Source organism: Cygnus atratus, chromosome 9 (genome assembly GCF_013377495.2).
Source record: "Cygnus atratus isolate AKBS03 ecotype Queensland, Australia chromosome 9, CAtr_DNAZoo_HiC_assembly, whole genome shotgun sequence".
NCBI classification, from domain to species: domain Eukaryota; kingdom Metazoa; phylum Chordata; class Aves; order Anseriformes; family Anatidae; genus Cygnus; species Cygnus atratus.
In genome coordinates, this window is record NC_066370.1 from 24,456,014 (window position 1) to 24,471,010 (window position 14,997).

General features: G+C 49.6%; 1 protein-coding gene across 4 annotated transcripts; it reads left to right on the top strand.

The window, feature by feature from the left end:
- Nucleotides 1-2,424: 2,424 nt before the first annotated feature.
- Nucleotides 2,425-14,459, top strand: LOC118258018 (uncharacterized). 4 transcript variants are annotated; one of them, XR_007708638.1, is made up of 17 exons: nucleotides 2,441-2,477; nucleotides 4,680-4,711; nucleotides 5,648-5,725; nucleotides 6,258-6,308; nucleotides 6,800-6,829; nucleotides 8,027-8,077; nucleotides 8,185-8,228; nucleotides 8,331-8,380; nucleotides 8,738-8,958; nucleotides 9,038-9,288; nucleotides 9,870-10,004; nucleotides 10,324-10,462; nucleotides 10,983-11,036; nucleotides 11,158-11,241; nucleotides 12,484-12,756; nucleotides 13,294-13,811; nucleotides 14,331-14,455. XR_007708638.1 is itself a non-coding variant. In XM_035566526.2 (16 exons), exons 1-16 carry the CDS (start codon nucleotides 2,449-2,451, stop codon nucleotides 13,308-13,310), a joined length of 1,539 nt encoding a protein of 512 aa, XP_035422419.1. In that variant the 5' UTR covers nucleotides 2,425-2,448; the 3' UTR covers nucleotides 13,311-14,459. The 4 variants fall into 4 exon arrangements, 3 of the variants coding, with proteins under 3 accessions (XP_035422419.1, XP_050568476.1, XP_050568477.1); XM_035566526.2 differs by having other exon boundaries at nucleotides 2,425-2,477; nucleotides 13,294-14,459; XM_050712519.1 differs by having other exon boundaries at nucleotides 2,438-2,477; nucleotides 8,161-8,228; nucleotides 13,294-14,420.
- Nucleotides 14,460-14,997: the final 538 nt, after the last annotated feature.

The following is a 14,997-nucleotide window of genomic DNA, read 5'->3' on the forward strand; positions in this document are numbered from 1 at the left end:
CTCCAAAACTGACTGCAGGCCTTGCTCCGCTGCTGCGTGGCTCCAGTTTAAACTGGTGAAGGGTTGCTGATGCAACGCTGGAATAGTATCCAGTGCTGGGGAATCAGGCCCGCTGTGGAAAAGGCTTAGTTTGAGTGTTTTGGACCGGGCACTGGCACTTTGAAAGGCGATCTAGCTGCTCTGTGACTCTACAAACAATGAGTGCTGGGCTGGGCCTGCCCTGGGATAATTTAAGAATACTTTGTGTTGGCATAGTTATCAGGGTGTTTATTGCGTGGATATATTTCTTCACCTCTGTGTGAGGGTGCCTGGAAATAGTCGGGAAAATAATGGCTCCAGACAGCTACCCTCAGCAAGCTGCTCGGCAGCCAGGGACGACACCAGGACCATCGGCTCTGCTTTTGCCCCTGTCCAACTCTGCAGCACTTTGCAGCCCCCCAGCAGCACTGGTTGGGTTACCTGATGACTGGCCCAGGAGCATGCCAGCCCCACACCACCGATGCCCCGTGCACCACCTCCAGCTCTCCCACCCGAGAGTGTCTGACAGCAGGATGTGCCAGCAGTATCCTGCAATTTCGCTGTAAAATAAACACTCTGCTCTTCTTCAACGGCTGATTATATCTAGCCTACAGCCTTTCTGGGAAAGGCAAAGCCACAAACCCAAACGCTGTGCATTATATGGCTGTCTTTGGTTTCTCATTTCTCCTGTTCTGTCTTGCTTTTCTTATTTACTCTTCATTGTATCCTATTTTGTGAGCACTTATTGTCACTTACACACCCATGTCATTGTTCCTGCTCCTGTGCTCAGGAACTGAACTTCTTCTGCCTCTTTTACTCTGTTACAGGCTTGACTTCCCGGTGCTGATTGCTAGGGGATTTCCTATGGCAACACAGCCATCCTTTTCCTTCTTCCCAAACTGACCCCTGTGCATCGCTTTTCTGGTGTTTCATGTGAAGCTGCTTTTCATTTCATCAGGTTTCCATCACACTTTTATGAACGCTCTTCGCAGCCCAGGCCTTGCACCTTGTTCCTGCAATGTCTGCACGAGCATTTTGGATTTTCCAGAGCTATTTAGTCCCTTGGGGTAACAATACTGGTGGCGTGCACGGCCGCACCCAGCAGCCAGGCTGGCAGGGTGTGAGGGCACAGGGGCAGTGCCGGGGGGGCTCCCGAAGCCAGCTCCAGCCCATTTGACCTCCGGAAGGGAGGGCATGGGAGCTGAGCACTTCAAAGGCGCCAAAGCAGCCTTCGAGACTGTGTTTACTTAAATACTTGTGCTTATTTATACAGCTAATCTTTTTTTTTCTGTCCTTTGCTCGGGGCAGATGCGCGAGCAGCGGGGTGTGCACGGCGGTACCCATCTGTGCCCAGGAGCTGCCTGTGAGAGGGGACAGTGACACCAGACAGTGCCACCCGCTCGCACACGCCAGCGCAGTGCCCCGTGGAGGACTTTGTGCCCTGTTGCTGACAGGAGAGGAGAGGGTCAGAGGTTGTCATGCTTGGGGCAATGCAACGGAAGGAGGACGGCTGTGTGATCGGGGCCAGAGGGGCTCCTGGCAAACGGGACAGCTCAAAATGGACGTGCCTGAAGCACTTCCTGTAACACCCCTTCCAAAGGGCTCAGCCACGGCCCCAGGGGCCTGGTGGACACCCGTGTGTCCCTCAGGCAAAGAAGGCTGGTGGTGCCTGGTGGCACGAGGCCCCGTACGGCCGGCAGGCCGAGGGGAGATCCTGCCCCTCTGTTCAGCGCCGGTGAGGCCACACCTGGAGTGCTGGCTCCTGTTCTGGGCTCCCAGGTGCCAGGGGGACGTGGAGCCGCTGGAGCCCAGCGCAAGGCCACCAAGCACGGCCTGGAGCCCTCGGCTGCGGGGAGAGGCTGCGGGACCTGAGGCTGCTCAGCCTGGAGAGGAGGTGGCACCTGGGGAGCTCCCCCAAGTCCAGAGCAGAGCTCAGCGGTGCCCAGCACCAGGGGCAGAGGCCCCGAGCACAAACCGGAGCCCAGGAGGCTTTTTTCTGGGCGCAGCACCCCCCTGCTGGCACCCAGGGCAGGAGGCTCCGGGTGTTTGCTGGACTCCGGGAGCACTCTGCCACCAAAACGCGCCAGGTGGAGAAGCTTCTACCTATCACCCTCTTGTTTAATTAATAAGTCCCTGGTGTGCTGCTGCAAGTTTGGGCCGGCTTTATTCTTTATTCCTTTTTTTTCTTTTTTGGTGCATTAGCAGCTGTGCCAGCACCACCTGCAGAGGCACGTCCCCCTGCAGGGCAGCCCGGTTCCGGTGGGGGGGGGGAGCCCAAATACCCCCCCCGCTCCCCTTTCCCCCCCCCTCCCTGCGCTGAGGGGAGGGGCAGGGGGGGCCGGGGGCGGTCCCTTCTCTCTCCCTCCTCCCTCTCCCCCCTCTTCCTCCTCCCTCTCCTCCCCCCCCCCCGTTCGCTTCCCGCCCGCCGCGATGTCCCGCCGCCGGCAGGAGCCCGACAGGTGAGCGGGGACGGAACCCCCCCCCCCCCCCCCCGCCCCGGACCCCTCCGCCCCCCGGCATCAACCTCCACCCACCCCCGAGCCCCCCGCACTCCGAGACCCAGCCCAGCCCCATTCCCCCAGCATCCCCCCCCCTCCCCAGCGTGGTCCCCATCTGCATCCCCCAACAACCCCTAGCTCCCCCCAGCATCCTCCTTCACCCCCCTCTGCAGCCCCCCCACCATCATCCCCTCCCCATTGTCCCCACCTCCCCGTTGCCCCCTCCATTGCTTCCGCCTCCCCATTGCCCCTTCTCCATTGTCCCCCCCCATCCCATTATCCCCCCCGTCCCCAAAACGCCCCCCTATCCCCAAATGCCCCCCCATTGCCTGGATCCCAGCGAAGAGACCCCATCCCACGCTGGCGCATGGCCCGGCCGCTGGGCACCCATCCTGCACCCCCCAGGACGTCTGCGGGGCCGTGGGGTGCAGGATCCTGGCCTGCCACCTGCAGCGGGGGCTCCCCGGGCCCCCCACTCGAGGCCAGGGCCTGGCCGTGCAGCCGCCCGCCATCCTCAAATCCACTCGCCATCGTCTCCTCCGGCAAACAAAAGCGCTCGGCGAGCCCACCACGCTCCTGCTCTGCCTCCCTGCACCCAGCACCCTGCTGCACCCCGTGCCCTTCCCAAAACGGGCGGCAGCTGGGGCGGTCTAGAGGCGAGCGTGTTTATCTCCTGCCTGCAAAGCTGTGGGCACCAGCGTGGTTAAACTGTTTTGGTTTTGGTTCAGCAGGGGCCGAACAACAGAGCCGCGCAGCTCTCGCGCGGCAGGAGATAAGGCTGGAAGCGCATTTCTTCCCGCGAGTAATTAACTGGTTGTGGGCAATAATTTGTTAGCCCGACTAGGCCTGTTTCTCTTCCTCGCCGCGTGTTTTTTAGCTTAGGAGGAGCAAAGCGCGGGGCTGGAAGCCATCTGTAAACCTTATTTAGCAGGGCAGCGCTTGGTGCACGGCTGCACAAACAGCCCCTGGCTCAGGCGCGCGCTGGGCTCTCTCCAGGCTTTTTCCCAACGCTGCAGATACTCCCAGTGTATTTTCTTCAAGGCAGCTTGGGTACGATTCCCGCTCCTGCCCGCAGTGAGACTCTCACCCAGATTCCTCTCCGCGTCTAACTCTGTTTTCCCTGGCCTTGATGGAGAAATCTTCCCGCTTCGGGCTGCGTGGGAGTGTCCCTGCCCAGCCGCCCGCCCCGCTGCGCTTCACCCGGACCTCTCCTTGCGTCGCTTCCTCGCTCCTCAGCCCCCAGTTTTAAGGGTTGTTTTCCTGCTGCTGTCGTCGCCTGCACAATGCCGTGCTTCGGGCTGGCTGCTGGGAAAGCAGAGATACTGGATGGTGTTGGCTTCTGATTCCAAAGCGAAGCAGAGCTGGATGTCACCTGCTGGTTCGTGGTAACCGCACCCGGAGCGGTTCCCTTCCTAATCGGATGCTTTTGTGGTGGTGGTTCAGCGGGGATGGCGCTAGAGAGCTTTGTGGAGCTCCCTGGAAAGGTTTCCAGATCCGATGAAGATCCATGAAAGACAAAAACAGCAAATTTCCCCTTTACAAGCAAAAAAAGGACAATGAAGTTGGGTCTGGATTTGCCGTGGGTCGCCAACAGGTGATCAGATTGGAGTAACTTGCCACTTAGGGGTCATCAAGTCTGTCTGAGCTCCATGTGTTGCTGAAGAAGATAAATAATGTCAGCATCCTGCTGCTCCACCCAGCCTGAAGACTGAACAAAGGTCTCAGAAACATCGGGGGCTGTGGACAGGCTCCTGCTCCTGCTCTCTCCTCTTATTTCCCTTTGTTGTCTGAGCAAGCCTTTGCTCTGCTGTACTCACCCTGATGCTTCCCTGCACTAGGAGCGCTGATAACCTTCTTGGCTGCTTGTCAGGGCAGCTGTTTGTGTCCTGGAGAGCCTGGCTTTGCAAAAGGGGCTGGGGACCAAGGGCTTGTCCTCGTGGGAACCCCTGGGGCAGAGCCAGGCGTCCCCAGCATCCGTGCAGCAAGGGCAAGAGCCAGGGTCTGGTTGCATTGAGAAAATCCATTTTTTTAAGCATCGTCCCCCCATCATTACTGCTTAACTTGCCTTAAAACCTGCTCAGTTTCCTCAAATTCCCTGGCTTGTATGGAAGGGTGGCAGAAGATTGTCAGGTCTTCTCATGCATTTCCCGTTTTGTCTTCCAGCGGAATCGAATCCCTCTCTGCAGACGAGCAAGGTACAGTAACTTTGTGAAGGACATGGCTTCAGTGGGTTTGTTGTTAGAAATTCCCATCCTTCTGAAAGAAATCACAATTTGATGACTACTGGCTATAAAAAAAAAAAAGTGTAATGCTTTAGTTTTGTGGATAAGATTTTTGAGATTTTATACTTGTTTACAAAATTCATGTTATTTTGTTATTTATTCTTTTCCTCTTATCTGCATAGTGCAAAAATGTCAGGAGAAGAGCTAGTCTTGCACTGAAAATTCAGTAGATGGCTGCCGAATCTCCGTGCATCCAAGCCGGAGCACTCGGTGAGCACCATGGGCAGAGCTGGACCTGCCAGAGACCTCGTGCAAAAAAAAATCAGTGCATGATCATGCAGAGAGAGCTTTTATTCTGCTAAATGGTTCTGTGAAATCTCTTAACACCCCTGCTCGGAGCACGGAGGCGTGCGTGTCGAGGCGGTCTGGCTGGGACATCTGGTGTGGGGTGGAGGACGTGGGACACCGGTCCTCGCTGCATCTCTGTGGTTCCTCTTGGCTGGCGATGACAGTCTGGTGTTGGGCACATTTTTTCATGTCTGTTGGGAGTCAGCAGCCGTGGGCTGGTGCTTTGCTCTGCCTGCTGCGGTGGGTGTGTGGGAGGGGGGGTCCGTGGCTGTCCTTGCAGCCCCTCTGCCCTGCAGTGCACCGTGTGCTGCTCCCTCCTTGCCTTTGCACCTTCGGTGCAAAGCCCTGCACACCGATGCAGACGCCGGTTTAATTCAAAGCAAGAAAATCTGCTTGGGTTTTATCAGCACAGGAAGCGGTGGCCCCATCACTTTTCTGGGCTGAGGATGTGTGAAGCATGTGACGCTGACAACCCCAGAGACTTTGATTATAGGTGTTCAGAAGTTCCTTTTTTTTTCCATGCAAAACATGCACGTAAAACCCACCGGTTTCCTCTTCCAGACTTGGAGGCCTCCTGCGAGGAAGGAGCAGGCTGTGCCGAGGGCTGTGCCGAGGGCTGTGCCGAGGAGCTCCCAGCAGGTGAGCAGCACCAGGACCAGGAGCCAGCCCAGCCGTGTGGGGCTGGAAACCGGGTCATTTGTTTTCCAATATTGGTTTCTCTTCAACTCACGTTTGTACGGGTGGTATATGAGAGCTGTGCGTGGCACAGCCCCAGCCCGGGGCACTCCCTGGTGGCACGCACCCGTCCCCGCTGATGCTTCTGCCAGCTCTTGTGCATGCCGTGGGAAACCGTGATTCAGCTGGGGGAAGTGGGATGTGCCGGGGCGAAGCGAGGGCCCAGAACAGTCCCGGTTTGTTTAGGACATCATAGATCAAAATGAAGTGTTGAACATCACGTGTACCCTTCAGGAGGGCCTGTGTGACCCCTGAAGTCTCCGATGCTGGGATGTGAGTCTATGCCTAAGCACAGCTCAGTGTTTTCTTACTCTGTCGTGTTACCTAACTTGCCCACCAAACAAATGTATTTAAACTTCTTAATGTATCCCTTACTTACCTGTGGCATAGCTTTACTTACTCCTTCCTGCCACTAACGGGGTGTGATTTTGTTCAGGAGAGAATGGTTCCGAAAGCAGCTCCAGCAGTAGCTCAGAAGATGACTCAGGTGAGTGTTGTGTTCCAGTTTATTTAATTTCCCTCTTTGGAAAATGTAACTTCGATTTAAATATGCTGCTCTTTATGGGAATAGTCTCGAAGTTATTGTACAGCGCTGTTAATTCAATGATTGAATGTGGAAAAGCAGAACGATATTTCTGTGAGCACATTATTTCCTGGTCACTCAGTTCTGAGCCTTGCAATAATAGAGGAGCGGCTGCTCGTGTGGCACTGGCCTTCGCTCACACAGTGCCTGCAGATGTTTGTACACCGCAGTAGCCGTCCGAAGACCGAGAGGCTATAAATCTGCATAAAAGTTGGCAGCACAAGTGGCAAAACAGGATGGACAGGAAAAGAATTAAAGGAAGTGTTTGCCGTTGATGAAAAGCGTGTGGGTTTTCACTTGCGCGGGTTACACCACGAACAGTTTATTCTGCTTTCATACAAGACTGAGAGTCTTTACTAAAGAATTAGAAAGCTTTTTTTTATTTTTTCCATCAGATACTGAGGAGTCTGATACAAGACGGTCGGGTGAGTGTGCTGCTTTGTTCCTTTCCTGTACCCGCCTTTGGAAGCGTTAGGAAGCCGACACGGCTTCTTACCGGGATGCGTGAGGGCAGGCAGACAGCAGCCGAGCGCTGGCACAGCCGCTGCCAGCCGGGGCCCCTTCTTCTGGCACAGACACTTGCTGGAGGGCATTATCACGCGGGCTGAGTGCATGCGTGGTGTGTGCGAACATGGCAGCACTGCTAACTAATGAGCAGCGCTGCTGGAGCTCAGCCAGGCTTCCTCTCCTGCACAGGGCTCGGAGCAATGCCAGCGGCTGCTCCGTGCCCAAAATAGTGCTCCAGGATGGGGTCCAGCTCGCTGTCATGGCCTGGGTGTTTCTGTGATGGCTTCCAGGCAGCTCAGCACAGCGTCGGATAATAACAGATTTTCTTCCTCTCCCACATATGCCTACCTGGGAGGTGTTGACATGACGGGATGACAGGGAGGGCCTGCCCGCAGCCTGGTGTTGCTGGGCTGGCAGCAGCAGCGGTTGCATTTCATCACACCTTGTGGCGTGAGCTCTGCCAGTCACGTTTGCACAATTTGAACCTTCAGGCCAAAAACTTTTGCCTCGTGTGAGCTCCGCTTGCTTGCTTTTGTGTTGGAGCTTGGTGAGGCTGATTCAGGCGTTTCAAAACCCGTTTAGGGCCAAGTGTGCTGCTCTAGCGTGGCTCCCTTCTCGCTGGGGAGCGTGGTGCACGGCTTCCATGCAGGTGGTTGGCGTTTGTACTTGGCAGGATGAGAGGTCCTGGGGAGAGGTTTCCCCCTTGCCATGAACATTTCCAGGCCTTTGGGCAAGCTGTGAGCTTTGGACAAATCTTCTATCCTGGTGCCCAGCCTCATCCCCAAGCTGCGTGCAGGCACAGTAGGCCTAAGAATATTTTCCTTTGTGTTTTTTTCTAAAGTAAGCAGATGAAATTGGTGGGTTGTCCTTGCTGAGTATGTGAGCAGAGACCTGCCTGGAGGCTGATGGATGAATTTGCTAGGCCATGCATCACTGCAGCCCCCACTGAGAGGGGTGCAAATACTAGAAATCCCAGGAAGCTGGGGTGGGCAGAACCAGGAACAGAGACATCTGTCCCCACTGTCCTTTTGTTATATAAAAGCCACAGATGGCCCTTCTCAGGGAGCTCTTTCACTATGTGTATTAATATGTGCCTTTAAAACTTCTTTATGTAGATGAAGAGCAAGAAAAGAAAGAATCACAGCCAGACCGCAATGAATCTGGTGGTAAGAGAGCTCTGGAGTTCTTCCCCCCTCCCCCCCCCCGCTTTTTTTTTTTCTGAGCATTTAATTGCTTTGATTTTAATGAGCTGATTTTCCTGTTCTCTCCCTAGGAGTGAACTGTCTGCCCCACTGTGAGCATTGCAGAAATGAAAACGTATGTTTAGAAAAAGAAAGCCATGTATTTTTCACAAGATAGAATTACAACTTGCAGGTTTTCTCTCGAGCTTTTAAAATATGTTTTTATCTATTTATATAGGCCCAGAGGGAGCAGGTGACCCCTAGGAGACTTGCTGGAGGACAATATTTGTATGTTTTTTGTTTTTTGGTTTTTTTTTTAATATAATGGGTATACATTTTTGTTGTTCCCATTGAGATACTTCAGATTAAGCGGGGAAAAAATTTGCTACACAAATGCATTTGTAGCTATTACAAGAGATGCCCCCAAATCCTTGAGAGCAAACAACTTGCACCAGCTGCCAGCGCTGACGGTCCAGGACAGCCCTCAGGGTGGCTTCTTGTGCGTCTTGTTTCGTTGCAATAATTAATGTTAATTAATAATTGTGAATGATTACAATACAAATAATTCATTATTTATTTAATAATAATAATTAGCACCTGCTCTGCAGCGGGCACCAGGCTAACTCGGCGGGTCTGTCCCGGCAGGCTGAAGCTGGACGCGGACGGCACGTACCAGTGCAGCGTCACGGGCCTGATTTTTGAGGTGACCGAGGCAGTCACCATCAGCTACTCCCTGCTGTCCTGGAGCAAGTACGCCGGGCTGGTGAAGCCACCGTGGGTGGTGGGCGGCCCCCTCTTCGACGTGCATTGCAAGGCGGCCTCCGCCCTCACCTCCATCGCCTTCCCCCACTCCCTGTGCCTTGGCGGTGAGTACCGGCCTCCAGTGTGGGTGGTGGGGGCAGGCCAGGCTGCGGGTGCCGATACCAACGCCATGTGTCCCCACAGATGGTGACTCCCATCCGGCCTTCAAGGTGCTGCACATCAAGGGCGCGGGCGCAGCCATCGAACCGTCCATGGACTACTCGGCCTCGCACGTGCGGTGGCTGGTCAGCTCGCTGTCGCCCGTCGGGCCGCTCATCCGCAGCGAGGAGCCCCTGCTCTACCACGGCGCTGTTGTCCTGTACAAGGCCGTCGACAGCGACCCCTCCTTGCTGTTCCGGGTCTACGTGGCCACGAACAACGAATCCTTTATCAAGGTGGGGTTCGCCAAGCCAGGTGGTGCTTCGGCAAAGAGGTGCCCTTCTCTCCCTGCAGTCTGTGCATGCGAAGCTCTGGTGGCATTTCCACATGGAAAAAGGCTGTGGCACATTAGGGTTTGATAAGTAAGCAGTTGTATTCGCCCACCTGCTCGTTCACATGCTGCTGTGAAAAGTACAAAAAATGACAACACATCAGAAACATGTTTGCCACCAAATGAGCAGGGCTTAGATCTGCACCACTTGTCCCCTCTCACCAATCCCCCCTTAGGCCAGCAGGAGAAGGGGGTAGCAGCTAACAATGCTTGCTTTCATTTGGCTTGCAAAACCCTTCTAATTTCGCTGATGTAGCACAATTCATTTTTTATTTTTATTTCATTATTTTGAGGAATGGAGACATCTGCCCCCACAAGCATTGGGTTTGGTACGCAGCATCTGGTAAGGTTCGCTGTGTGGCACAGGCCGTGGCCATTTTGTTAGACCTGTGGTGGCAAAAAACACAAGGAGCCCCAAGTAGTGCAGATTGTAAATGTGACTCCTTTCACTGAGGGGTGTAACAGACTGTCTTTTTAAAATTTCAGGATATAGCAAAAGCAGTAAAACATTCAAAAAAGAAGTTCATTAAAATCGACAAGCCCCCTGTGTGCCAAAAATTACTACAGAAAGGAAAGAGATACAGATTACTCTGTGAACCAGAAGCTGAAGTAACTCCGGAGGTAAGTTCCTCATGTAACTGTCATGTTGTGCATCACATTTTGATTTGAAACATGATAGAAGATAGCTTTTCCTTTGCACTCCTGCTGAGTGTGGGGCTTGCTCTGGCTTTAAGGGCAGTTTTCACATCCATTTGCAATTGCTACAGAAAGTATTTGCCTCTTAAAGACATAAAACTGTGGGATGAAATCCTTACATTGCTGAAGCTGATGGCAAAACTCTGGGAGACAGGAGTTTGGATCAGATCAGTGCCACCAACCAAATACGTCCTGTTTAATTTATGTTTGGATAAATGTTTATTTTAAACATAACATTTTACAGGAAATTGAATTTGTTGATGGATCTCTTTTGAAACTAAAAAGTTACATTGAAGTCTATTTGGAGAAACATGAAGACTTCACCTTGTCTTTGATTGAACTGGAGTCTGAAGCAGTTGTATGGAAAGCAAAGCTAAGAGAAAGTAGGTATTTTGTGTTTTGAGTAGCAGTTTGTTCCCGCTGAAAAGAAGCGTGGTTTGGGATGCAATTCAGCCTGTAGATTAAATTCTTTAAATAACTGCAATTACTGCTGTTAAAATTGCAAGGTTTGGAACTGGAAGTGATAGGAAGAGAAGAGATCCAAGAGGTTGCATACTGATTTTGGAGTAACCTGCACAAGCCCCTGCACAGCACAGACGTCAAGGCGATGGACAAAGTAGCGTCTTTGAAGCCTGTGCTGGAGCAGGTGCCTTCAGCCTGCAGGCAAAAGTGTCAGTGTTGTGGGGTGGGACAGGAGGGTGCTCTGCTGTATGTACCAGGAGCAAGATACGTTATATAAGTGGCATGGTAAAATGGGAGAAATCATCTCATTCTTTTGAATCTTAGCTCAGCAACACGAATCCACTTAATAGTTTGTTTTCATGCATGGCAATGGTTGGACATAGGGTACAGCAATAGAAATTCCTACCTGACCTATTGTTTTCTTTGAAAACTGTTTTCCAGGTGACTGGATACATTATGATCAGAACAAAAATGAGCTAAAACGAAATGCAGTCAGTAAGTCCATTTGAAGATAATTCTGAGTTGCTTGTCTTCTGTGTGCCTCAGTTGCTGTTGTTTCTCAACTGATGTGCAAGTGAAATGAATGAAATAACATTGATTCTTCCTTGCTCCTTAGGCATCAAAAGACGGAAATCAACCAACAGCTTTTCCGAAGAAGAGACACACCTTGGCAAAAAGCAAAGGTCTAACAGTACTACAGGTAAGCATTTCTGTGTCATTTAAACTACTGAGTTTGGGTTGTGTTTTTGTGTGTTTTCTATTTTTTAATCCCATGATTTGAAGTGAAGCTGAGTTTTTTATACACTTCCACAAACTTGACCATGAAATATAGGAGGAGAAATTGCTGCTTTTGTAGCTACAGAATTTGTGTGCGCCTCACTTGTATACCTCTGTACACTGCCATTCATTCAACAGGTAAATGTGGAGAAACAGCTAGGAAACTTGACTTATAAGGGGCATCTAAAATGGTGTCTTCTTAAAGCATCCCTTATTTCCCAGTTTTAAAGGGGGTTTCCACTACATGTCTCAGATTTTGTACTCGGAATATGTCCTTAGCTATAACAGGCTGAAAAAAATCAGCTGCCATCTCCTGTTGGCATATAATGTCTTGATGTTCAGAAATGCTTGGTGTCTGGGAGCTCCCAGAGAGAAACTACTAATTTACTGATAGTCATTTCAAAAAAAAAAAAAATACAGAAAAAAAAAAATCACGGTCATGTTCTGAATCAAATAATATAGCTGGCATCAGGCTTCACATGTCAGCAAAAATAATCATGTATGATGTATGTATTTATTTATGGGTGCATGTAGCCACCAGAGGGAGAGCTTTCATTGTTCAAAACTTCATTTTTAAGTGGTGATACAGAAAACGGCTTAGTCCATATAACCATGTAGGCTGAGACTTCTTAGCTACTGTAATTAAAAGAAAAACAAACCTCAACCTCCTGGAGCACTGTTAGGTTTTGAGGAAAAGCAGTCATCTGAAGTAGTCAGGTGATGGCGAATGCTTAGCATGTTAATGCTAAGCCTTGATGTTATACATCACAAAATCTCTGGGTGCTTGGTAACATAACATACCGAAGGAGGTTTGTGTTCGTACAGTTTTTCTACTATAGGAATAGCTGCTTATAAGTGGAGGGGAAAAAAAAAAAGCCTTTAGAGCATACAGCACAAAATCAGAACTTAGCATCTTTATGAGCCAGGCTTCTTAATTCTTCAGGTGATTTTCTACAGTGCTTGACTTGACGATCTTAGACGGTTGGATTTTTTTCCCAACCTAAGTGATTCTAGGTGATTCTATAATCCAGTTTTGTCTGCGTGACTGATAAGGTCCCCTTCATTATATGTCCCCTGGCCCTGCACAGAGCCAATAGTGTCATTTAGTTAGAAGGCTAATCAGAAGAGCAATAATAGATCTGATTTTTTTTCTGTGTGTTTACAGATGGAATTAAAACAATGAACTTACTAACCGATCAACAGCTGATGGCGATCGCAAAGTTGTTTGGTGCAGAGTGGAAAGAAGTCGCCATTGAATGCCTTCAGATGGAAATGAAAGACATTCAGCAGATTCAGGCGAAGGAACAGGAAGTCAATATGCAAAAATTTCTGCTGTTAAGCAAGTGGAGAGAAAGAGAGCAAAGCAACGGAACCGCACAAAATTTGTACAACAGACTCAGCGAAAAAGTATCATACGATATAGTACAATTACTAGAAGGTATCCACTTCTCATATTTGTTTAACTTCATCACTGTGTCTCAGATGTATTTTGAGAGTTCACGTCAGAGTTTACTAAATACCTAGTGCACATTTTATTGTGGGGGTCAAAATTGTCTCCTTTCTAACATTAATAATGATTTACTTTCCTGTAGCATTTGTATATTTCCCTTCAGAAACCGATATAAAACGAGTAACCTTTTTGTATTGACTGTTCAGAATACTTGACTGTGACCAGACTAATTGGCATTATATACCCAAGCAAGTTGTTGGTTTGTATCAGGAAGCCCAAAGAAGTCCAAAAAATAATGGTTTTGGAACAGGCAAAACTTTGTTCTTACTTTGCTATCCATAAAAGCAACCTGGCTCCAACAGGAAGACAACTGCTGCTGTTTCCTCACTCATCTGACGCTTGCAAACATGTATATTGCCATACCTTGCATTGTTGTACGTTTTTATACACATTATTCAACGTATATACTATTTGATCTCTAGAAGTTATTGAAATGCTAATGTGCTTGTGTGTTCATTTCCCCAGGCTTTATGGCTCAGTGATGAGTTCAAGAAGAAGCTGATAAAAAAGCTCGGGAACTTTCCCCATCCAAATGGTTAAACTTCTCCAGCTGTTTCCCTGGCATTTCACTGTGACTCAGTAATGAAGATGCAAGTCATAATCAGTCAGTGGAAAGTTTAGACAGTCTATGAAAGAAATGTGAATGAAATTTTGCACTGATGTAAGTGCAAGAAGTGTTTTCAGGAGTAATTACTCATGTGGCTTTTTCAGGAGTAATTACTCATGCGCTTGGATGCCGGTCATCGCAGCCGTCGAGTCAGGATGGAAGTGCCAGGCTTCACGTGCCCCAAATTTGCTACAGAATTTTGTCTTGTTTGAGCCAGTCCTAAAAGACAGTGAACACTAGGAGAAATTGGTTTACCTTTATTGGGTATATGACTATTACCTTGAAACATTTTTTTTACATCAGGGAAAGACAGGGAGAAGAGTTGTGCAGCAACTTTCATCCCCCTAAAAAATAATGGAACTGTCAAAATCATGAGGTAAGTTACATTTCATACAGATGCTTACGATCAGGGAAGAATACTCTTAAATTTGCAGACAAAGTTGTTTGCATAATTGCTGTATATATGTAGCCACTGTATATATTCGTGCATGCTCAGCCTTTGTTGGGCTGTGGTTCTGTTTTCTAAAAAAAAAAAAAGACCATTTTCAGAGTAGCACTACTACTAACCACAGGCAGCTTTGAATTTTCTGTGGGATTTTCTTGTTCACTCTTGTCTTGTATAGTCTGTCTCAATTTTTATATTTTTTGTTGTGTATTTTTTTGTATTATGAACTTTTTATACATTTTTTTACATGAACAATTTTAACTTGAATAGAATGAGGTGCTTAAACTGAAATAGAAAAAAAAAATAAAAAAAACCACCTCATATTTTGAGTTTTAGAAAACTCAACTTGGAAAACTCAGGTTTTCCAAGAAGAGTGTTACTCTGTGGGCAATACCTGTAGTATTGTAAGTAGTACAGTAGTAAGAGATCTGAAAATAATGTCATTTGCAGAAGAGAGCAGCTACCTGATTGTCTTATTTTTAAAGACACGCAATTCTATGGATCATCTTCCCCTGTGTATGTTTATGAAAGGAAAAGCATACTTTTTAAAAATCAGGATTAAAAAGGAAACATTCACACTGCTTGTGTTTCATTTTTTATTTTAAGTGTTTGATGAAATACACCTCTTTTAGAGGTTACCTGCTGGTTCTCTGCCATGGGCCATCTCGTCCACCCTTAGTGCTGCTGTGCCAAACGCTGTCAGGTCAGGGCATGTTCCCGTCCACATCTGCCAGCCCTCGTGAGCTGTCACGCAGCAATAGCATTCTCTCTCCATCCCTCTCCAGGAGGGATTTCTCCACGGAGAGTCCGGAGAGGTTTCCGCTGGCCAAGGGAGAGGCTGTGGCAGTGCCCCAAGCCTCGTGGGCTCTTCTGCTGATGGGGGGTTTAGGGAAAACCAGGCCAGGTGTGTTGTACACCTCCCCATGTGGATGCAGAGCTGTCCTTGGCTCTTTCTCTGCCAGGCAAACAGAAATTGCCACTGGGGGCACTTGGTGCCTTGGTGGACACTTCTCACCTTCCACCCTCGGGCAGCTGGGATGGGGCTGGTGTCCCCAGCCCCGTCCCTCCGAGGGCAGTCTCCTGCTGGTTGCAGTTCCTCACATCATAGTTGCCAGTT